Below are 20,175 nucleotides of genomic sequence, written 5' to 3'. Positions count from 1 at the left end.
TTAATTTCACAAAAGTTGGTGTGTTCCTTTACAGACAATATAAAACACAAAATAAATAAGGAAACTCTTTTGTTAAATCACCTGGTCACTGCATGAATAACTCTCGGTGGAGTGCTTTGCTGGACAACTGAAGATTCTTCTCCAACCCCAAAACTAGCCGTTGACTGAGGGTTATATGATGATTCTGGCAATTGTGTGTTGTTAGTCTGGCCAGACCCAGAGCAGCGTGCAAGGAAACTCCCAGTCGAGGAAAGTGGTAGAACAGATTTTTCTGCTGAGGCATTTTGTGAAGAAATTCGCCGTACAGGCACAGCTGGTTTCACTTGGAGCTTGGCTAGATTGTTAAAATGATAAAAGTGCATATGCATATAAAATCACATAATCACTGAAAAAAAATTTAATTTAACATCAACTCTCTTCACCTACCTCTCCTTGTACCCTCTAGCAATTTCCTTTTCTTTGGCGGGGATATCTCTTCAATTTGTCCATCAGAATCAAGCTGTTCTGATGACCTTGCAACTGCCAACAGATGGCAACAGTCACACCACAACAAATGCTGTAAATGTATTAAGTTTATTTTTTGAAGTTGCATTCTGCTTCTTACCATTTTCATTAGTTGAGCTTGAAGTGTCAAGACTCTACAGAAGACACACACATTGAAATGGGTTGAGGTGAGGAGGGGTTATTTGGGTGCAATTTGGTCATTATGATGTGAAAAATGTATGGAATACGATGGTCTTACATCAGGTTTCACCCTCTTTGTGCAATTGTCCTCTTTGCGCACATGTTTTTTCTCCATTTCTGCTGATACAGGCACCAGAGCATCAGGGACGATCATTTGAGAAACCACTGTAGTATCATCCTTTGGGGCTTCCAAATGGCTGGAGAGAGGTAGGCAAGAGTAAGTCTTAAAACCACTTCTACACATTGATTACCTCATAAGCAGATCACATCAACTTGAGAGAATATTATATTAATGATATATAATAATGTTAAATGATTTTTCATAATCAGAACTCAACACACATATATCAATAACGATATAACAACACGTAAACACTTGAATACTGGACCATTTTAGGAGATATGTCATTTACATGAAGGCTCTGGGAGCTATATGTTTAAAGTATCTGGGTGTCTTTATACAATTAGTATTATTCCAACTATTTGTTAAACCTTGATCCCACGATTAAAACACAACACCACAATTAGGGATGGGTATTGTTAAGATTTTATTGATACCGACACTGCTTATCAGTATCAGTTCTTATCAATATTCTTATCAGTACTTCTCTCCATAAAAATAGAGGATTACACTTTTGTCTGAAAGTGAGGACAAAGCTATTTAGTGCAGCAGATTAGTAAAAAAAATCGTTCACTTTGGTATAGAAGCATGAAATTTGGCACAGATACTCTCAAAGGGCCATTATTTTGAAAAAAGGCTTTGGCCACTCAAAAATTCAATATGGCGGCCATTTTTCAAGATGGCCGCCATACTCTCTAAAGGACATGTTAATGGAAAAAGATGCTTGTCCCTCAAAAATTCAAGATGGCCGCCATTTTTAAAGAAATGTCGAATATTAATTATTTCAATTGTTCAAATGGTGATGCAAGCATACATTTAGGCAGAAATACAAAAAACACTCTTTTGGAAAAAGGTATGAACCACTCAAATTCAGGATGGAAACCATTTTTTCAAGATGGCTGCCATTCCTGTCCTATGTTCATTGCCACCGTTTCCAAAAAGTGATACAGAAAATATGCCACAAATATTCTGTTATGGCCACTTTTTGGATTAAACTTGCTTTAATAGTGTACTCTGTTGGGACTGAGTTAAAAGGAAGGATTGAAAAAATAACAAGTTCTATTCACATTTTTACCAGCTCAAAGGCCTTGTGGTTAGACTAGAGTCTCCGTGGAAATGGGAAAAGGCATGAGTTTGACTTCGGTATAGACTTTAGGCTACAGCAGGGGTTTTCAACCTTTTCAGCCCAAGGATCCCTTGGCTGAGAGAGACACTGAGCACGACCCCCCCCCCTCCCCACCCAAATTAAGCCTAATATGCATATCTTATATTTGGAAGTCAATCATACTCTCACCGAACACACACACACACACACACACACACTCCCCTACATATGTTAGCATGTGCATTATCTGTAACGGGTGATTTATAGAACTTGTTTCAATGTATGCTGTTTATTATTGAATTTTTAGGCAATGTTGCTGAGCGACTCTCCCATTGAGATTGGGCAACACAATTCCTATCTGAACGATTTGGATACTTATGCTGCGTTTTATTATCTACCCGTGTCGGAAATCCAACGAGAAAGACGGGACGTTGCCTAGCGACACGCACCAACACATCCCTTTTACTTGGACGGCGAACTTTCCCGCTCGGTGGAAGTCAAAGGACAACAGTTTGATACAAAATCCAAGATGACTGCCCCCTTTGTGACTTGTATGAACTGTTTTCATTGTTTTTGGACCGCTTTGGTTGTTTAAGGCGAGACACGGCAGGTGAAAACATTGTTTTTTCATGCACTGGTCAATTTTGAGATTTTGAGCTAGTATGTTACCTTAGCATGTATTCTATCACACTACTACAACAAAAAAGTCCGATTTACACATTTAGGTGTTTATTTCATTATATTGTGTCTACTCGCGCCTGTATATTTCTCCTAAATTCAGCAAAAGTTAGCATTCTAACCTTGCATGCACTCCTGCGACCGTGGTCCAAAACATACAGCGGGGAAAATAAGTATTGAACACGTCAACATTTTTTTCAGTAAGTATACTTCCAGTGAGGCTATTCGCATTAAATTTTCACCAGACATTAGTATTAACTTAGGTAATCCACACATATATAAAAATCCAAACATTAATGTCTAAAAGTAGAGTTATGAGTAAAAAAAGTGGAATGGCACAGGGAAAAAGTATTGAACACACTAAGAAAAAGCAGTACACAAAGGCAAGGAATGGCAAGGAACAAACTGGAATCTATAAGTATTTAGAGAAATTATCCCTCCTATCTGTGCAAATTGATATAAACTGGGTTAGTACATACTGGTGGGCTATAAAAAGGTTTTTTGTTACCAAGGTGTCACACAAGAAACATTTCATGATGGGCAAAAGCAAAGAGCCCTCCCAAGACCTTTGCAACCTTATTGTTGCAAAACATATCAATGGAACTGGTTACAGATGCACTTCAAAACTTCTGAATCATCCAGCAAGCAGTATTGGAGCCATTATCTGCAAGTGGAAGGAACATCAATGCATCATCAACTGGCCATGCACAGGATCTCCTTGCAAGATTTCTGACCAGGAAGTCAGAAGGATAGTCAGAAGTGTAGCCGAAGATCCAAGGACCACTCAGAGAAAGCTCCAGAAAGACTTGGAGGCAGCAGGTACAATTTTTACAGAGAAAATCATAGGTAATGCACTCCACCACCATGGCCTCTACGCACGCTCATCCCGCATGACTCTTTTGCTGAAGAAAAACATGTCAAACCTCGTTGAAAGTTTGCTGCACAACATTTGGACAATCCTATGCAATACTGAGAGAATGTATTCTGGTCTGGTGAGAGCAAAACTGAACTTTTCGGATGTCATACTACACACCATATTTGGAGGAGAAATGGCACTGTGCATCACCCTAAAAATACCATACCAACAATGAGGTTTGGAGGTGGTGGCATCATGGTGTGGGCTGTTTTTCATCTCATGGTACTGGCAGACTTCATACAGTTGAAGGAATGATGAATGGAGTCATTTTGTTCCAGGAGAAACTTTACATCCACCAGGATGATGAGGATGAGACATGGCTAGACCTTCCAGCAGGACAATGATCCAAACCATTCAGCAAAGGAAACTCTCAATTGGTTTCAGAGAAAGGAAATCAAGGCCCTGACTTCAATCCAATTGAACAGTTTTGGAAGTTAACTAAAGATCAGGATTCACAAGAGGGACCCCTGGAATCTTCAATATTAAAGGACTATCTGTTTAAAAGAATGGGCCAAAATCACACCAGAATACTGTGACTGATTAGTTTTCGTCATACAGTAAAATGCCTTGAAGCTGTCATTACGAAAAAAGGCTTTTCCACAAAGTATTTAAGAAATTTCAGCAGGCGTGTTCAATACTTTTTTCCTGTGTCATTCCACTTTATTACACATAACTCTACCTATGGACTTTAATGTTTGGATTTTTTTATATGGGTGGATTATCTGAGTTAATAGTAATATCTGGTGAAAATTTCATGCAAATAGCCTCATTGGAAGTATACAAAAAAATGTTGACGTGTTCAATACTTATTTTCCCCGCTGTATGTGTAGTACCATTGGAAAGCTCTGTTTTTCCTGTATCACGCTGTGATCCATATATGGACACTTCCTTTGTATCAGCAACCAATCGCGAAAGTTCAAAGGCGAGTCTAGGCTGAGAACGGAATCTCATTGGCTGTCTTTCAAGGGTGTTTTCTAAAAATGAGTTTCCTCTCCCACTCTGAGCACGAAAACTCCACTTCAGAAGCACTTACATACACCAAACTTTCTAGACTTATGCTTAACTATATGTAGAAGACTTTTACAGGCTTTTCCCAAATCACGGAAGTAACGTCGACGCAGCGGTGGATAGTAGCAGATAGTAGCATCCATCAGGCAAGTGTTATTTAAATAAACTCCTGGTGTACTTACAAACTTTTCAATGCCTCGTTTTATGAGTAAAGAACATAGTTGTACTACTGTAGAAGTTTCGTACCATTCAGGGCATTATTAGTGGGGTAATTTACGAGATATTAAGTTGGTTCCATAACGCCTGCAGAAAGTCATTCGTTTCTGACAGCGCTACTGGACCAGGGTTCGACCAAGGGAAAACAGGTTCTGGGAGGGTGTTTGGCTCGGGGTCACGGTGCAAAGGACCCTAGGGTGAAATTACTCCGAACCATCGCTTTAATGTAAGTAATCAACTGGGGAAGTTTCATAGTGATATCTGCTTGTTAAAATTTTTACCCTATTCACCTGCAGTGTCTCGCCTTAAAGGAACACGCCACCCAATGTCAGTAGTAATATATGTTCTTACCTTAACTTTCACGTGTTGAGTCATACCTCTCCGTGGCGGTACGTGCACTCAAACGCTCTGGTGCGCGGCTGGACTGTGTTAGCATGTTGCTATGCTAGCGGGCTTTGACGGTAACTAAGCGTAGAAGTAATCAAAAACATCCACGTTTTTTCCCGACTTAAATACAGTTGCACGAGTAGTTGATAGAAATGCTACGGCCACGCAACATGAAACGTGTCGATTTTCCAAGCGAATAAACCGGAGAACTACAATGTGTGGCGCAATAGCACTTGGGAGCACTTCGACCTAGCATAGTAGTATTGTTAACACCTAATTGTAGATCCTATCCACCACAGAGTTTAGAATCCATGCTGGATCATCCATCAGCCATCCATCAGCACCAAAGTTTTTTGACCAATTTTCAAAACCGCACCCGCTCACCATCCGCTGGTTGTTTTAATGTAGGCTAAATGGGTGATCCAGCGCTGCTGACGTGAGGCTAGAAAGCCCTTGCCTGTTCTAGAAAGACTGATCTAATGCAGCAAATATATTAAAAGGCTAAAGTCGTACATTGGCTATGTTGTAGCCTATCCCCAGAATATCAGCAGCAAACTCAGTCTCTGTCTCGCAAAACAGTCTCCAAATAAAACGCACATCGGCCTGTTGTCTATTCTGCCAGCTTGTGACAATATATCGTCCAAAATGCTTGATTGCATTGCATTCTCCACATTTTTAGCTAAATTTTCATGTACCACATCAGCATTTTTGTTCAGTGAATCTTTTGTAAATTGCTTTACAATTACCGTCGGGCCTATAAGCCTATTGCCTGGCTTGCCTCAGCTTCGGTCACGTCCTTTTACAATTTTATCATTGTAATAACAAACGCAATTTGCCACATAATTTCAACATGCTCCTGGCCTACTAATTAATGCCTATTGTACTTTATTTTTTGCAAAAAGAAAGAAATCCTGGATAAAATAACAAGTCATTCAAGTCATTAAAGAAACTCCGACTCCATTCATTCTGAAGGTCCACCGCACAACAGTGCAACGTGCATGTTCACATTTTAGTAACAACCGCCAAACTTGCTTGCTTGCCTTACACATCTAAGTTTTCCGACTATTTTTCTTACCTTCTTTTTCCGCTGTGGATGTTAGGCTATTGAGTTTGTAGAAGTTTTAGCTCTTACGTTCTGAACATCTCGCACTGCCATCGCCCGATGTCATTTCTGAGTCATATCACTCTCTGTCTCTCTTTTAAATGCCTAGCTATTCCCTGAATGGTAGGCTACAATTAGGCTGTGTGTTTTATAGCCTATATAGGCTAATATCGAAACAAAATAACCCAGGCAGTCTCATCTAGGATATAACACAGGTTGAAGTCAACGTCAAGTTGGTTCTATTTAGGGAGGTGAATGTGTGTAAACATCTGTAGATGACTCAGAAATGACATCGGAAGACAAGGAGTGAATAGTGGCAAGAGGCAAGCCGAAGGCTGCTGACAAGGGCCCGACGCTATTGTAAAGCAATTTACAAAAGATTCACTGAACAAAAATGCTGATGTGGTACATGAAAATGTAGCTAAAAATGTGGAGAATGCAATGCAATCAAGCATTTTGGACGATATATTGTCACAAGCTGACAGAATAGGCAACAGGCCGATGTGCGTTTTATTTGGAGACTGTTTTGCGAGACAGAGACTGAGTTTGCTGCTGATATTCTGGGGATAGGCTACAACATAGCCAATGTACAACTTTAGCCTTTTAATATATTTGCTGCATTAGATCAGTCTTTCTAGAACAGGCAAGGGCTTTCTAGCCTCACGTCAGCAGCGCTGCATCACCCATATAGCCTACATTAAAACAACCAGCGGATGGTGGGCGGGTGCGGTTTTGAAAATTGGTCAAAAAACTTTGGTGCTGATGGATGGCTGATGGATGATAAGTTTTGCTATGCAGTTATGGTTGAAATAATAGCCCATCAGCGCATCTCTAGTGTGTGTGCCTCTCTCTCGCTCAGAGGGGAGGGAGAGGCTGAGGGTCGATCCAGCATGGATTCTAAACTCTGTGGTGGATAGGATCTACAATTAGGTGTTAACAATACTACTACGCTAGGTCGAAGTACTCCCAACTGCTATTGCGCCACACATTGTAGTTCTCCGGTTTATTCGCTTGGAAAATCGCCACGTTTCATGTTGCGTGGCCGTAGCATTTCTATCAACTACTCGTGCAACTGAATTTAAGTCGGGAAAACGTGGATGTTTTTGATTACTTCTACGCTTAGTTACCGTCAAAGCCCGCTAGCATAGCAACATGCTAACACAGTCCAGCCGCGCACCAGAGCGTTTGAGTGCACGTACCGACACGGGAGAGGTATGACTCAACTCGTGAAAGTTAAGGTAAGAACATATATTACTACTGACATTGGGTGGCGTGTTCCTTTAAATGACAATTTCAATCACTCGTATTACTGCAATACCTTACGGCGTCCATATCACTGCCTATGGGTATGGGAATCGGTCTTATTATGAGTGCAATATTGAATGAAGACTTGCTTCAAACGGGTGGTGCTAGCCTTGCTAACAGAATTTTGGAGCGCCTGGTACTCGGCCAGTGCTACCGCAACAACAGCTTTCCGGGTGGCGTCCATGTTTTTCTCTAACTCAGATGCGCAAAACATACCAGAACACTTGAAGTGTGGAAGTGAGTCATATCCGAGGGCCAAGTCAGTTCGCATAGAATAATAAAACCAAAGATTATACATGGCGGAGAAGATATTTCATCAGAACCCAGATTGCCTCTTTATGCAGACAGGACTCGACCCCCATTTCCCGCCCACTACGACAAACTTTGTTGCTCCGCCTATGTAAAACCATGTATAACCTTTGATAAAACGCACCAATATATATACGTATATCATAAGTATAAGTATATAGATTATTTTGATCCCGTGAGGGAAATTTGGTCTCTGCTTTTATCCCAATACGTGAATTAGTGAAACACACACAGCACACAGTGTACACACAGTGAGGTGAAGCACACACTAATCCCGGTGCAGTGAGCTGCCTGCATCAACAGCGGCGCTCGGGGAGCAGTGAGGGGTTAGGTGCCTTGCTCAAGGGCACTTCAGCCGTGCCTACTGGTCGGGGTTCGAACCGGCAACCCTCCGGTTACAGGTCCGAAGTGCTAACCAGTAGGCCACGGCTAGTGTGGTAGTCACCCAGATTCGTTCGTAAGACAAACAACCCTGAGCGTAGCAACAGCCGTCAAAAACCTTGGCGTTAAAATGTATTTATTATTCGGTATTTTTTCACAAACTGTAGACTTGTTTTGTAAAAATTAAGATGTTGCTACCAAAATTCTAGAGCAAAAATCAAGTGGACTACAGCACACTGCTTGCCTGGTGTAACCAGCAGGACCGTCGAGAGGTATCAATAGTTACGTGGTTACATGGTTATGACTCTTCACTCACTCCCCGACTTCTCACGTAACTTTACATTTAGTCAGCTGCAAATATGGCTTGACCCCAAAAATGTTTTAACAAAAGGTTTCTAATTAGTCATAGTACCTAAAACATCATGATGATTTATACTACCCAATCGATTGTGGCTGCCAAACCCTTCTGTAATCGACATGTTAACTTTATTTAACAGCGTGATTGTTGTGAAAAAAGTTATTATCCTTGCTCGCTAAAGCTAATTGTCGTTAGCTACTGCTTGCCTGCTAGGCACAGCTAGACAACGTGGGAGACAGTTTGTAGTTTAATGTTTTTCGCTGTTAGCAGAGGCATAGCAACAGTCATATTTAGCGATATAGCAAATCCTCACGGAGACAACATACTCGCTGATTTTATTAAAAGGGTATGAACGCAGGGACTAGTGAGCAGTTAATTAACTATTAAGGGGCATTATCTATTTATAAATTGCAGGAATGTTTGTCTGTCTGTGTGTGCGTGTCTGTCTGTTATTTGCATATCTCTTGAACCGATGGTCCGATTGATCTCAAACTTGACAGGTGTTGTTTGGATAAGTAATGCAAAAGATATTGTTAAATATATCGGTAAAAGAAGCACACACTTGCTTTCGCCACTCTACTGTAGCCACTCCCCCTCTCACACAGCACAGCGCAGGACCAGAGACAGAGAGGGTAGCAGAGTTTTGGCAGCACTGAATCAGGGGGCACAGCACGGGTCAAGATGCAAGATGTTTTGGATTATCATGTCTGACATCAACAATAAAGACTCCCTGTGTGCAGTTTGCTTGCATAAAATGATTCCGTGGATTTTGCAACAACACGCCAACAAACACGGGTATGCAGTAGCTATTTAAAATGACGTAAAAATTAAAGATGTTTTGGATGATTATCATGTCTGACATCAACAATAAAGACTGCCTGTATGTAGTTTGCTTGCATAAAATTATTTGCGGATTTTGCAACAATACGGCAACAAACATGGGTAGCATGCAGTGGCTATTCAAAATGACGTAAAAATGATGTACAATAAACTGACACTTCGAATAGCCCAAACTACTTTGGACTTGAGACTATGGATAAACAAACGACAATTCCGACTGCAAGGTCCCAAGTTATATGACGTGATAACGAAGTTTCACACATGTCACACAGCTAGACAACGAGTGGCAGACAGAGCGACATGTCACTATGCTACCAAAGACTGTTTTGAGTCACATTGTTGCAAATCTCATATAAAGATGCATCTTTCTACAAAATTATTTGTCTTCTATATCATTAAGTTATTCAATAGGCTAAACATATAGCCTTACATCAAAGCATTAGGCTTATGTAGGCCTAATTTCGATCAGCTACAGACAACGTAGCTGACACACACCTACAGACACTTATAGGCTACCAGAGATTGAGAGTCACATCACAACGTTTCTTACGATGATTCAACATTCCCCAAAATTGTTTGTCTTCTCTATCAGGAAGTTATTTAATAAGCTTAACAACAAACATATAGCCTTAACTCAAAACAGCTTTTAGGCTTATGTCATTTTGATCTGTAAAAATGTCACATGCAGCCCTGCAGCCCTACTGCATTGCACTGATTATGCACATTAATTATAGGCTAATATATTATAATAATATATTCAGTACCGTATTTCCGGACTATAAGTGGCTCCGGAGTATAAGTCGCATCTGTCAAAAAATGCATCAACAGGAAAAACACATATATAAGTCTCACCAGACTAAGTCATATTTACAAATGTATTTCACAAAATCCGAAACCAAAAACAGACAGAGACTATGTAACTAGACTATTGAGGCCAAAAAGATTAATGTTAATGAAGACGAAGGAGTGAAGGCAGCCAAGAGGAGGGCCGGAAGGTAAATGTAAAGCAATTTAGGCTACAAAAGATTCGCTGAAAGAAAATGCTGATGTGGTAAACCAAAATGTAGCTAAAATGTGGACAATACAATGCAATCAAGCATTTTGGGCGATGTGGAGTCACAAGCCATCAGCAGATTAAATGCTCAGGAGAGAGAGAGAAAAAGATGTGGTTTTAAAAAGACGTGACCAAAGCTGAGGCAAGCCAGGCGATAAGAGTAGGCCTATAGGCCCAACGGTAATTGTAAAGCTATTTACAAAAGATTCACTGCACATAAATTCTGATGTGGTACATGAAAATGTATCTAAAAATGTGGATAAAACAAGTCTGCAACAGATTAAATGCTCACGAGAGAAAAAGATGCGGTTTTAAAAGGATGTGCAGACCGAAGCTGCAGCAAGCAGGTGATATTTAGAAATTTATTTCACAAAATCCAAGACCAAGAACAGACAGACTATGTAACTGGACACATAGAGGCCAAAAATATTGAGAATTCTCCCGGGAATGTTAATGAAGACGAAGGAGTGAATAGTGGCAAGCTGAGGCAAGCCGAAGGCTGCCAACGAGGGCCCGACGCTAATTGTAAAGCAATTTACAAAAGATTCACTGAACAGAAATGCTGCTGTGGTACATGAACATTTAGCTACAAATGTGGAGAATGCAATGCAATCAGGCATTTTAAGCGACATGGAGGCACAAGCCGGCAGCAGTCCAAATTTTCGGGAGGCTACCTCCCAGAACGAGAGAAAAAGATGCACGTTTTAAAAGAACATGCAGAGGAAGGAGTGAATGGCTGCCAGCTGAGGCAAGCCGGGCGATAAAGAAGGCTGCCAACGAGGGCCCGACGCTAATTGTAAAGCAATTTACAAAAGATTCACTGAACAAAAATGCTGATGTGGTGACATGAAAATGTAGCTAAAAATGTTGAGAATGCAATGCAATCAAGCATTTTGGACGATATATTGGCACAAGCTGGCAGCAGAGCAAATACTCGGCAGGCCACCTCTGAGAGAGCGAGAGAAAAAAAGATGTGCATTTAAAATCAGGGCCTAAATTTCAGCGCGGGATTGCGGGTTTTGCGCATAAGTTATTAAGTATTGCGCATAATAATAAAAGTCCCGCAACTCTAGCCATCATAATGAGAGAAATTCCAGCACACATTTTACAGTGCTGTCTGCTAGGCCTAACGTTAATCTTATAATGGAGCGGCCTGAATGCGGGACTAATGACTGGACGGACCAACTCTGACTTCAAATGAAACGTAGCCCCATGCAGAGACACACACACGCGCAGGACCACTTTGCGGGTGTCTCTCTCTCTCAGCAGGATTTGTCACCAAATATTACATATATGGCAGTGAGCTTTGTTTTCAAATGTTTTCATGCATGTCTAGATAACGGGTGAGGAATGTTTAGGAGACTATTGTAAATCCTCAAATTATGGAAAGCACAGCACCTTTATTTGGGGCAGGCTTGCATTCAAGGCAGCTAGACCTTTATTTCTTATGTGGTGCGTTTTATTGTGATACATAGGCCTACTTTTCATTTGGAGCGGCATACCAGTAGGCAAAAGCAGAAGATGTTCGATTTGGGATTTAATTTACGTTTGGACTGTTTGATTATATTGCTAAATATCGGGACTGATAACCACTGAAATCTGTGGGGTATTTGATGGTTCACTATTAAGTTTCATGTAGTTGAAAGAGTATCTGGATCCATCTGCTTATTCGAGATAAGGCATCCGCTTTCATTCATTCATGCAACGTGTGCTGTGCTGTAATGGAAACCTTATTCTGTATAGCCAAAGAGGTCTACGATAGCCTAAATTGAGTTATTTTTTAAAATTATACATGATTTAATGTTTTATTAAATGTGTACACTGATGCCTGTCAGCAACAATTCTGTTTAAATGTAGGTTACTGCTTCAGCCTCTGGCATGCTCAGAATGGGGCGGTTAGCGACAGGTAGCTTGAGAGCGACGTGTTGGAGACTCATGGTGTAGGACAATGACTTTTCATTGGCAACAATATTAAACCAACCAACAATATAAAATAATTAAGATCTCTTTTATGAGTTAAATCGAAACAAAATTATTACTGGCCTTTATTTGTCCGAATCTGAGGCCTGGCTATAAATAGAATCCCGGCCATAATTTGAGGATTTAGGTATGCATGTGTGTTTCAGGCATAGTGCAAGCACTAATCTCTGACTGAAAGTGCATAGAACTTGTGCATCTGAGAGCGCTCTCGCAGCTGTAGATGGTAATGTTTCTTGCAGGGTTCATGTCAGTTAATATGAATTAAAAACATGTTCAATTATATATTTTTTCATATATAAGTTGCACCTGACTATAAGTTGCAGGACCAGCCAAACTATGAAAAAAAGTGTGACTTACAGTCTGGAAAATACTCATTCATTATTGAATGCTAAGCTGGAATCCCCATCATCTTATTGTCAAAGCAGGCCTACCTGTGAGCATGTAATTGGCCTATGGGTTTTCTACAGGAATTGCATGTTTGAACGGGCACTGCATTAGTTTTTTATAATTCCCGAAATCCCATTCATTCACGCATAGGGATTTTTTCTTACGAACCGAACGCATACAATATGACGGTAGTGTCTACCACACTCTATATGGGCAATGTTTTGAGATCATCAAATCAGAGTGCTAGCAATGAATCACATGACAATCTGTGAGCTTCTGAAATTTTCAACAAAGATGGCAGCATCACAATAGTGAACCGAGTGAAGAGAGAGGCTTCTTTTATCTTTTTACTTCGTTAAATGTTTATGTTTATGTTTAAGCCCAAAATGGACATTTTACTTCATCAAATGCTCAAAAAACCAACTAACATCTATTATTATGTGCTGAGGTTGTTAAGAAGACATCATTTTTCCCAGTAAACTGTTAGCTACCATTGCTCCATTGAGATTGAATGGGATTTAGCTAAATATCGGTGGGTTTGCTAACAAGTTGCTGGTTGTCTCTTGCCCTCATTAGTTGCCCTGTGTTGCCGGCAACATTGGCCAAAACTTGTGGTTATAAGGAGGGACAAGGAATTAAGCTTGAGTATGGATGTAATAGCCTATCTAGTGAGAGATCTGACCCTGGTGAGTGGCACAGGTTCTGGGGCAGATGGAGGTCGTGTGTTTTGACGCAAGATGGCTAAATGAAAGTTCCCACGGTTATTGCATGATTGCATGAAGACTCATATGTAGCCTATATGTTATTTTAAATAACGAATAGAAAGCATCTTTTCTATGTTCTGTTCGGAAGAGGGAAAAAAATGCTTCAGATGAAATCATTTGATGGACCCCCTGCAGTATCTCTGCAGACCACTGGTTAAATATCACTGGGCTACAGGAAGCAATGGAGGGAAACAGGGGGCCTAGGCTACAAACACAGGATTTATACTGTTCCTTTACAATTATTGGGTTGAACACGCACAGTGGTGTCATGTAAGGACCCTGTTAGCACTTGTCATGACATTTTGAGTCTGTTAGGAGGCACAAAAGCACAGTTTAGTACATGCCCTCATGCCTTTTTTTTATATATTGCAGTTCAGTTTCCTACATAATTGAATTCTATTTGTGGAGGTAGGTGACGTGGTTATGATGCTAACGGATTTAATCACGATTTAGCCAGTTGTCTTCTATGCCAACAACAATCCTATCCAATTTTTAATGTTTTCTTTAAAAATGCATGGAGGTTTGTTGAGGGACAGAGACTCAAGGAGAGGCTGTACAAAGGTGCACATAGCTCTACAATGAAAGGATTTCATTCAATTTAGTACAACATGGAAAATCATTGTGTGGTGGTCAGTGTTGATATTGTGGTGGGCCGCCACAAATAAGTCAATGTATGGGAAACACTGTATTGCAAGTATTACTGACGCTTTGCATCGAATTTAATGGAAGTAGCCTAACTTAGCCGTGCCTAAAAGAGGACAATTCGTGGATAGTGGATGCTTCATTGTGAACGCCAGCAAGGATTAATGCTAAAAATGCGTTTAAACATCTCAGATGACATTCATTGGAATGTATTTTATCGGGTTAGAAGAAAAGGATATGTATTTAATTGTGAACGGTTGTTGAGCTTTGCCAATGTGTGATTAGGCTCATGGGAGGTGTGTCATGGCATTAAAAGTCCACACTCCTGCAACTAGTGGGAAACTCCGGGCTGTCATTTGAAAGGTATGAATGACTAATCAGCTTTAAGCGAAAAATTTTTTTTTATTTACAATCGCGTATGGCTTTTATGCTATACAATGCTTTGTTTATGCAAATCCTTGCGAATTCTGAGCGACCTTGCAATTTTGTCCAAACACTAGGGCTGGGACAGTATGGATGTTTTCTTACTGTGGTCGGTAAGCAAGAAATTACTGCGGTTTTGCGGTATTATTTTATAGCACAATGTTATGATATCAATGATAACTTTCACTTAAAATTTAAGCAATATAAACCCTATTGGACTCACTATGATAAAATGGCTTCACATCATATGAAAATGATAGTTTTTTTCAGTTTTTTCTGTATTTCATACTACAGTACGCTGTGTTTGGAAAATAGGCTCTTGCTAGATTTTCATGTAAAAATTTATTTTTTTGCATATTTTGCTAATATAGAGTCTAAGGAACAAGATTTTCTTTGTCTTCAAATTTTCACGATCCATCTTTAGTGTTTTTATCTGTATGTTTTAAAATAAGCGATTATATCTAGTCCGAAAACCCACAGATAATGCAGAAAGGTTGTTGGTTATAAAACAATATCCATAGTTTTCAAACTTTGAGTGTCTGAAAAGTGTAAAAACACCTCCTCCCTTGTTGCCTATGCTAAGCTCAGAGCGATGCATGGTATTAAGGGGGCCCTCCTCCCCATACGGCCTGATCTTATAGTGTGTGCCAATTCCATCCAGACACTCCACAATTTCATACTTGGTGGACACCCATGTATCCTGGATTTTGTGGCGACCGTGAAAATGGTTCTTGCAAAAGAGTGTACATGTACATTACATTTAGCAGACACTTCTTGACCAAAGTCACTTACATACGTCAGCTATATTACAAAGAATCACATTGTCCCCGGAGCAACTTGGGGTTAAGTGCCTTGCTCAAGGGCATAACAGTGGAAGCCGGGAATTGAACCGACAACTTTCAGCCCTTCTCCTTAACCACTACACTACCACCGCCCACTAGAAAAAGACTAGAGTGCCAGGTGGTAATATGGGTACGTGTCAGGACCACCATGCCTACGATATGCCGCAGCCTCTTCTAAGTGTCTCCTAGCACTAGCATAGACAGAAGTCAGGTACTCTTGATGTTGCACCACCCAATCAGTCGGTGGACTGTCCCTGTGGTCACCTCCAGTATTTCCAAGTAGGAGGTCGACTGGTAACTGTGGCTTCTGACCGAACATCAGCTCATATGGGGAGTGCTGTGTGGACTGGTACATGGTGGTATTATAGGCGAACAGGAGCTGAGGGAGCAACTGGGGCCATTTACACTTCTTTTCAGGGGGTAAGGTCCTGAGCAAGTCATGAAGTGTCCTGTTGAAATGTTCACATTGACCGTTCCCCTCTGGAGGATAAGTGGTGGTTTTACTCTTTGTTATGCTGTAGATGTCACACAGGTGCTTCAACAGCTCCCCCACAAAGCTGCGCACCAGATCAGAGTGGATTCTCCTTGGCACGCCATACACATAGAACCATCTTTCAGTTAGAATCTTAGCTACGGTGGAAGCTCTCTGATCAGGGGTGGGAAAGGTCTGGGTCAACTTTGAGAAAACATTTGTGACTACCAGAACATTCTCTTGTCCTGTGGTACAGTGGCCCAATCCAAGAGAGTAAAGTCAATGGAGATTATCTACAAAGGCTAACAGATTTCCCATGAAGGTTCTGGCTTGGGTTGTCTTGCTTTAGTAACCACACAGTGCTCACACTCAGAACACCACTTTTGCACCTCATGCCACATCTTGGGCCAGTAGCACCTCTGGCATATCAAATCTGTGGTCCTGTCCACCCCCAGATGCCATGGTTGTTGTGTAGGCTAGTGAGCACTTTGACTCGCAACACCTTGGGCAGTAAAAGCTGTAGCACTGGATCCCTGGAAGGAGGAGCCTGGATCGCTCGGTTTAAGGTTCCATACACTTCCTGTATCTGGGACCACTGCTTTAACAGCTGCTGGACTTCCCTTGGTTCACTCCTCTTGTCTTAACGGGTAGGTGGTCGTCCCTGTCGCCAAAACTACAGGTATCTGGAAATACAGGGATCAGTCCCTTGCAGGACTTTCAGGTCTCTTTTGGTTCGACCAAGGATGGTGTCGACCATACAAGATTCTGTCATCCAAGAGTCTGGATAGGTGCACTCGAGGAGGCTTACATGTTGGTTGTGGCAATCGGCAGGGGGACGTCCAAGCTGTGTGACACAGATTGCAAAGTGTTAGTGGGGCTTGTGGGAAGCCTAGAAAGGGCATCGGCATTGCGATTAGCTGTCCCAGGACGATATTTGATGTTGTAATCAAAGAGGGCAAGCTGAGAAACCCAGCACTGTTCCAGAGCACCCAGTTTCGCTGATTGCAGGTATTGGAGGGGATTGTTGTCAATGTACACGGTGAACTTGTTGCCCAGGAGATACTTTTTTTTCCGTGATTGCCCAATTGACTGCAAGGAGTTTCATGGCACTATAATTTGACATGTTTCTCTCAACTGGCCGCAAGCCCCGGCTAACAAAGGCTATTGGTCGCCGTAACCCATCCTTCTCCTGTCACAGAACTGCCCCCAATCCTGCATGGCTTGCATCCGTCTCTAAGATAAAGGGACGACTGAAATCGGCATAACCTAGGACTGGCGCTTGAACAAGCCGATTTTTAAGGCTCTGAATCCAGAAAAAGTTCTGAAGGCAAACTTGAACCTGACTACATTCAATGTTAACTATCCAATATTAAGATGTCAGTTTTTTTTGTAATTGAAATGTAGCAAATTAGTGCATAATTAATGAGATATTGTTAAATTACATCCATAAACATATATTTTCAGAAAACTTGTAATGCAAAAAAATATTGTCTCTACATAAATAATCAACTAGTAAAGTTTCATAAGAATATCAAGGAGTTAAATTTTTTACCCTATTCACCCGTTCTATGTTGCCTATGGAGGCCAGTTTTATGCCGCAAATGCTAATTAGCAGGTTTAAAACTAAAAAATCAGCTAAGTAAATATGATATTCAGAATCAGCACCCCAAAATTAGGCAAAATACCCTCTATACTAGTGTTTTCTCACATTTGACCCCCAAGTGATAGTAGTCCCAGTCTTAATTATGCATTATATAAATGATGATGTCATCTAAGTGTGAAAATGGACCGTGAAAATTTGAAGACAAAAAAAATATTGTTCCTTAGACTCTATACTAGCAACATATGCAAAAAAATCAAATTTTACAAGAAAATCCAGCGGGATTACACAAGACACTGTACTAACTCATACTAGTACCACACAGTGCCGCATTGATTCACACACTCTGTCTGACAGATGTCAGAAGTGTTTTGATGTTTTAATATATATAAAACATATTTTTCTGTTTGGATATGAGGCACTAATTTACTCATTGGCTTGTTTATTTAGATAACCAGTAGCCTAGAACAGCAAAAATATTTCAGAATCATCCCATTGTAGCTAGCATCTGTTGAAAGCCAGTCTGCTGTAAAGTTTTGGTGAAAACATACTTTACATATGTTAGCCTACTTGCAATATTTGCAATATTATCATGAAATCAGGAATACATTTTGATGATGAATAAACACTGTATTGATACATTTTCCTGGATAGAATGGAAACTTATAACCAAATGCAGATGATGATAAAACAAAGTTCTCCTGCTTTGCGACTAGCTTTAATTTCCCCACTAACCCACAGCTACACTAATCTTTAGGATAGCATGGATAGAACTGACAGCCTGTAACAACCTGGGAGTTTTGACTCGTGGCGGATTTAATGGATTTGCTCGTCGGTTGTTTGGTATGGATTTTAAACAGGGTTCAACAAAAGGTAGGCTCTAAATTACTACATTCCTGCCAGGGGCGGAGCTAATGGTTCACTATAGGGGGTGCGATGATCTTTAGTGGGCCCCTATACTGTCGGTGTTTATCCCATTCCCAACATCATGTTTTTATTTAGTCCACTCCATATTGTGCTTATTAGAGGGTGAGGCATTTTTTTTTTGTCCTGATGACCTAGCCTACCATTTAATCTGTGCATCGGGGCAGCTTAGGCCTGCGACGATGCAAACTGTAGTGATCAGGCGCGCCTGCAGGTGTAGGCCTATGGCCGTATGCACTGTGCGTACCATCAGGCAACTCAAAGAGAGAGAATTTCCCCTGTGTGTGTTAATACAAGATTAGCCCACCATAACTTCCCAACTGCTTCACAACTGTGCAGTATCACATTAACTGCTCGACAATAGGCTATTTACAATTTTCTTTAAAATTTGTAAACACGTTGTCAAAATAAACTTTAATGTAGGCTACGCACCTTTTGTTTGAGCAGGAGATGGAATAATAGCCTAACAAACGCACGCAGCAATTACAGAAGATGTGGGCTAGGCTACTTGTTGCTTTCTTTTGCTATGGTTGCCTGTTATCAACACACAATGTTAAGCTAATTCACTAACTCAAGACTTCAAGGCTATCATGGATATAAAACGTTTTTTGGAAACAATGAAAGGGTGGAGGTAGCAAAGGATGGAGGCAGCAAAACTAGAGGAGTTATTTCAGATGAACAAGGTAGGCAAAATGCTTGTCAAAACGTTAGCATTACATCTGGATTATACTGAATAATGTTTACTGATGTTAAAGCGTGAACGCTGTTTAAAGCCATACACAACGGTAAACTAGAACAAAACTAAAGTAGCTTTACCCTTTATAGGGCCGTATAAAGTTGTCCAAATGAATAGGTCGTTATTAGGCGTTGTTGTATATTGCATATGGATTTTGTACTAGGCTACTTTTTAGGTGACCAATGCACGACCGAAACCGGGAAACGGACATATATTTTTAAGCCTTTCAATGTTTTGTTGCACGCGGAGGGGTACTGTAGATGGTGCGCTTACCATTCATCCCTGTTGTCGCGGCAAGCTTAGACCTATGCTCCTGTCTCTAAATAGGCACAGTGTAGACTAGACCTACATGCTATGTCGCTGATTGTCTGTAATAAATGCAGCCTGTAGCATAGGCTACTTCGGCAAACTCAGACCGGTTGTGGCATCAGTTTTGCTTTTAAAACGCAACAGTGTAGCGAGAGGGAGAGTGCGGGCTATTTAATTTGCAGCATGACAGACGAACTCCCATTGTGAGCGCATTCTACGGACCAGTGGCATCTTTAGTAGGCCTAAGATTTTTCATTATTATTTTCCCCCAGCAATCGGTACAAATAAGCATCGGTAAATATAACAATTAATCAAGATAGATTTGGCCAAAAGTGGGCCCCCTTTGCAGTCGTGGGCCCGGAGCGACCGCCCCCCCCTGCCCCCCCGCTCCCTCCGCTTATGATTCCTGCTGCTGGTGTATGGATGTGTGTCGTTGTGGCTCCAACAAGCTTGCGCAGCCTAGTTTTCAGTCAGTGACTGTCATTTGCAGGCGAGAGCTAGCCTATGAGAAACATTTTTTTCTTTCAGTTGACATGTAGCCTTGTATTACGGGTTGTGAATTAAGATATCCTAGGCTACAAGACATGCTCTAATGGACCGTTTGTTACGGAGTACGTTGTTGAGTTTAGGCT

At 41.0% G+C, this 20,175-nt stretch overlaps 1 protein-coding gene across 6 annotated transcripts in view; it reads right to left on the bottom strand.

Annotated features, from left to right (window-relative positions):
• LOC143123479 (uncharacterized) overlaps window positions 1-20,175 on the bottom strand; it is a 201,504-nt gene that overhangs the window by 48,569 nt on the left and 132,760 nt on the right. For all 6 annotated transcript variants that reach the window (XM_076284929.1, XM_076284928.1, XM_076284930.1 and 3 more), the window contains exons 25-28: window positions 743-881; window positions 605-638; window positions 427-519; window positions 82-334 (exon numbers count right to left, since the gene is read on the bottom strand). In XM_076284929.1, coding sequence (XP_076141044.1) covers window positions 82-334; window positions 427-519; window positions 605-638; window positions 743-881 — 519 coding nt within the window. The remainder of the gene's footprint in view (window positions 1-81; window positions 335-426; window positions 520-604; window positions 639-742; window positions 882-20,175) is intronic.

This window comes from Alosa pseudoharengus, unplaced genomic scaffold (assembly GCF_046254945.1).
Source record: "Alosa pseudoharengus isolate Yale_2024_CS ecotype anadromous, Long Island Sound unplaced genomic scaffold, YU_APseudo_1.1 YU_APseudo_1.1_scf_14, whole genome shotgun sequence".
Classification (NCBI taxonomy): Eukaryota; Metazoa; Chordata; class Actinopteri; order Clupeiformes; family Clupeidae; genus Alosa; species Alosa pseudoharengus.
The sequence above is the reverse complement of the archived record's forward strand: the minus strand, read 5'-3'. Positions and strand labels throughout refer to the sequence as shown.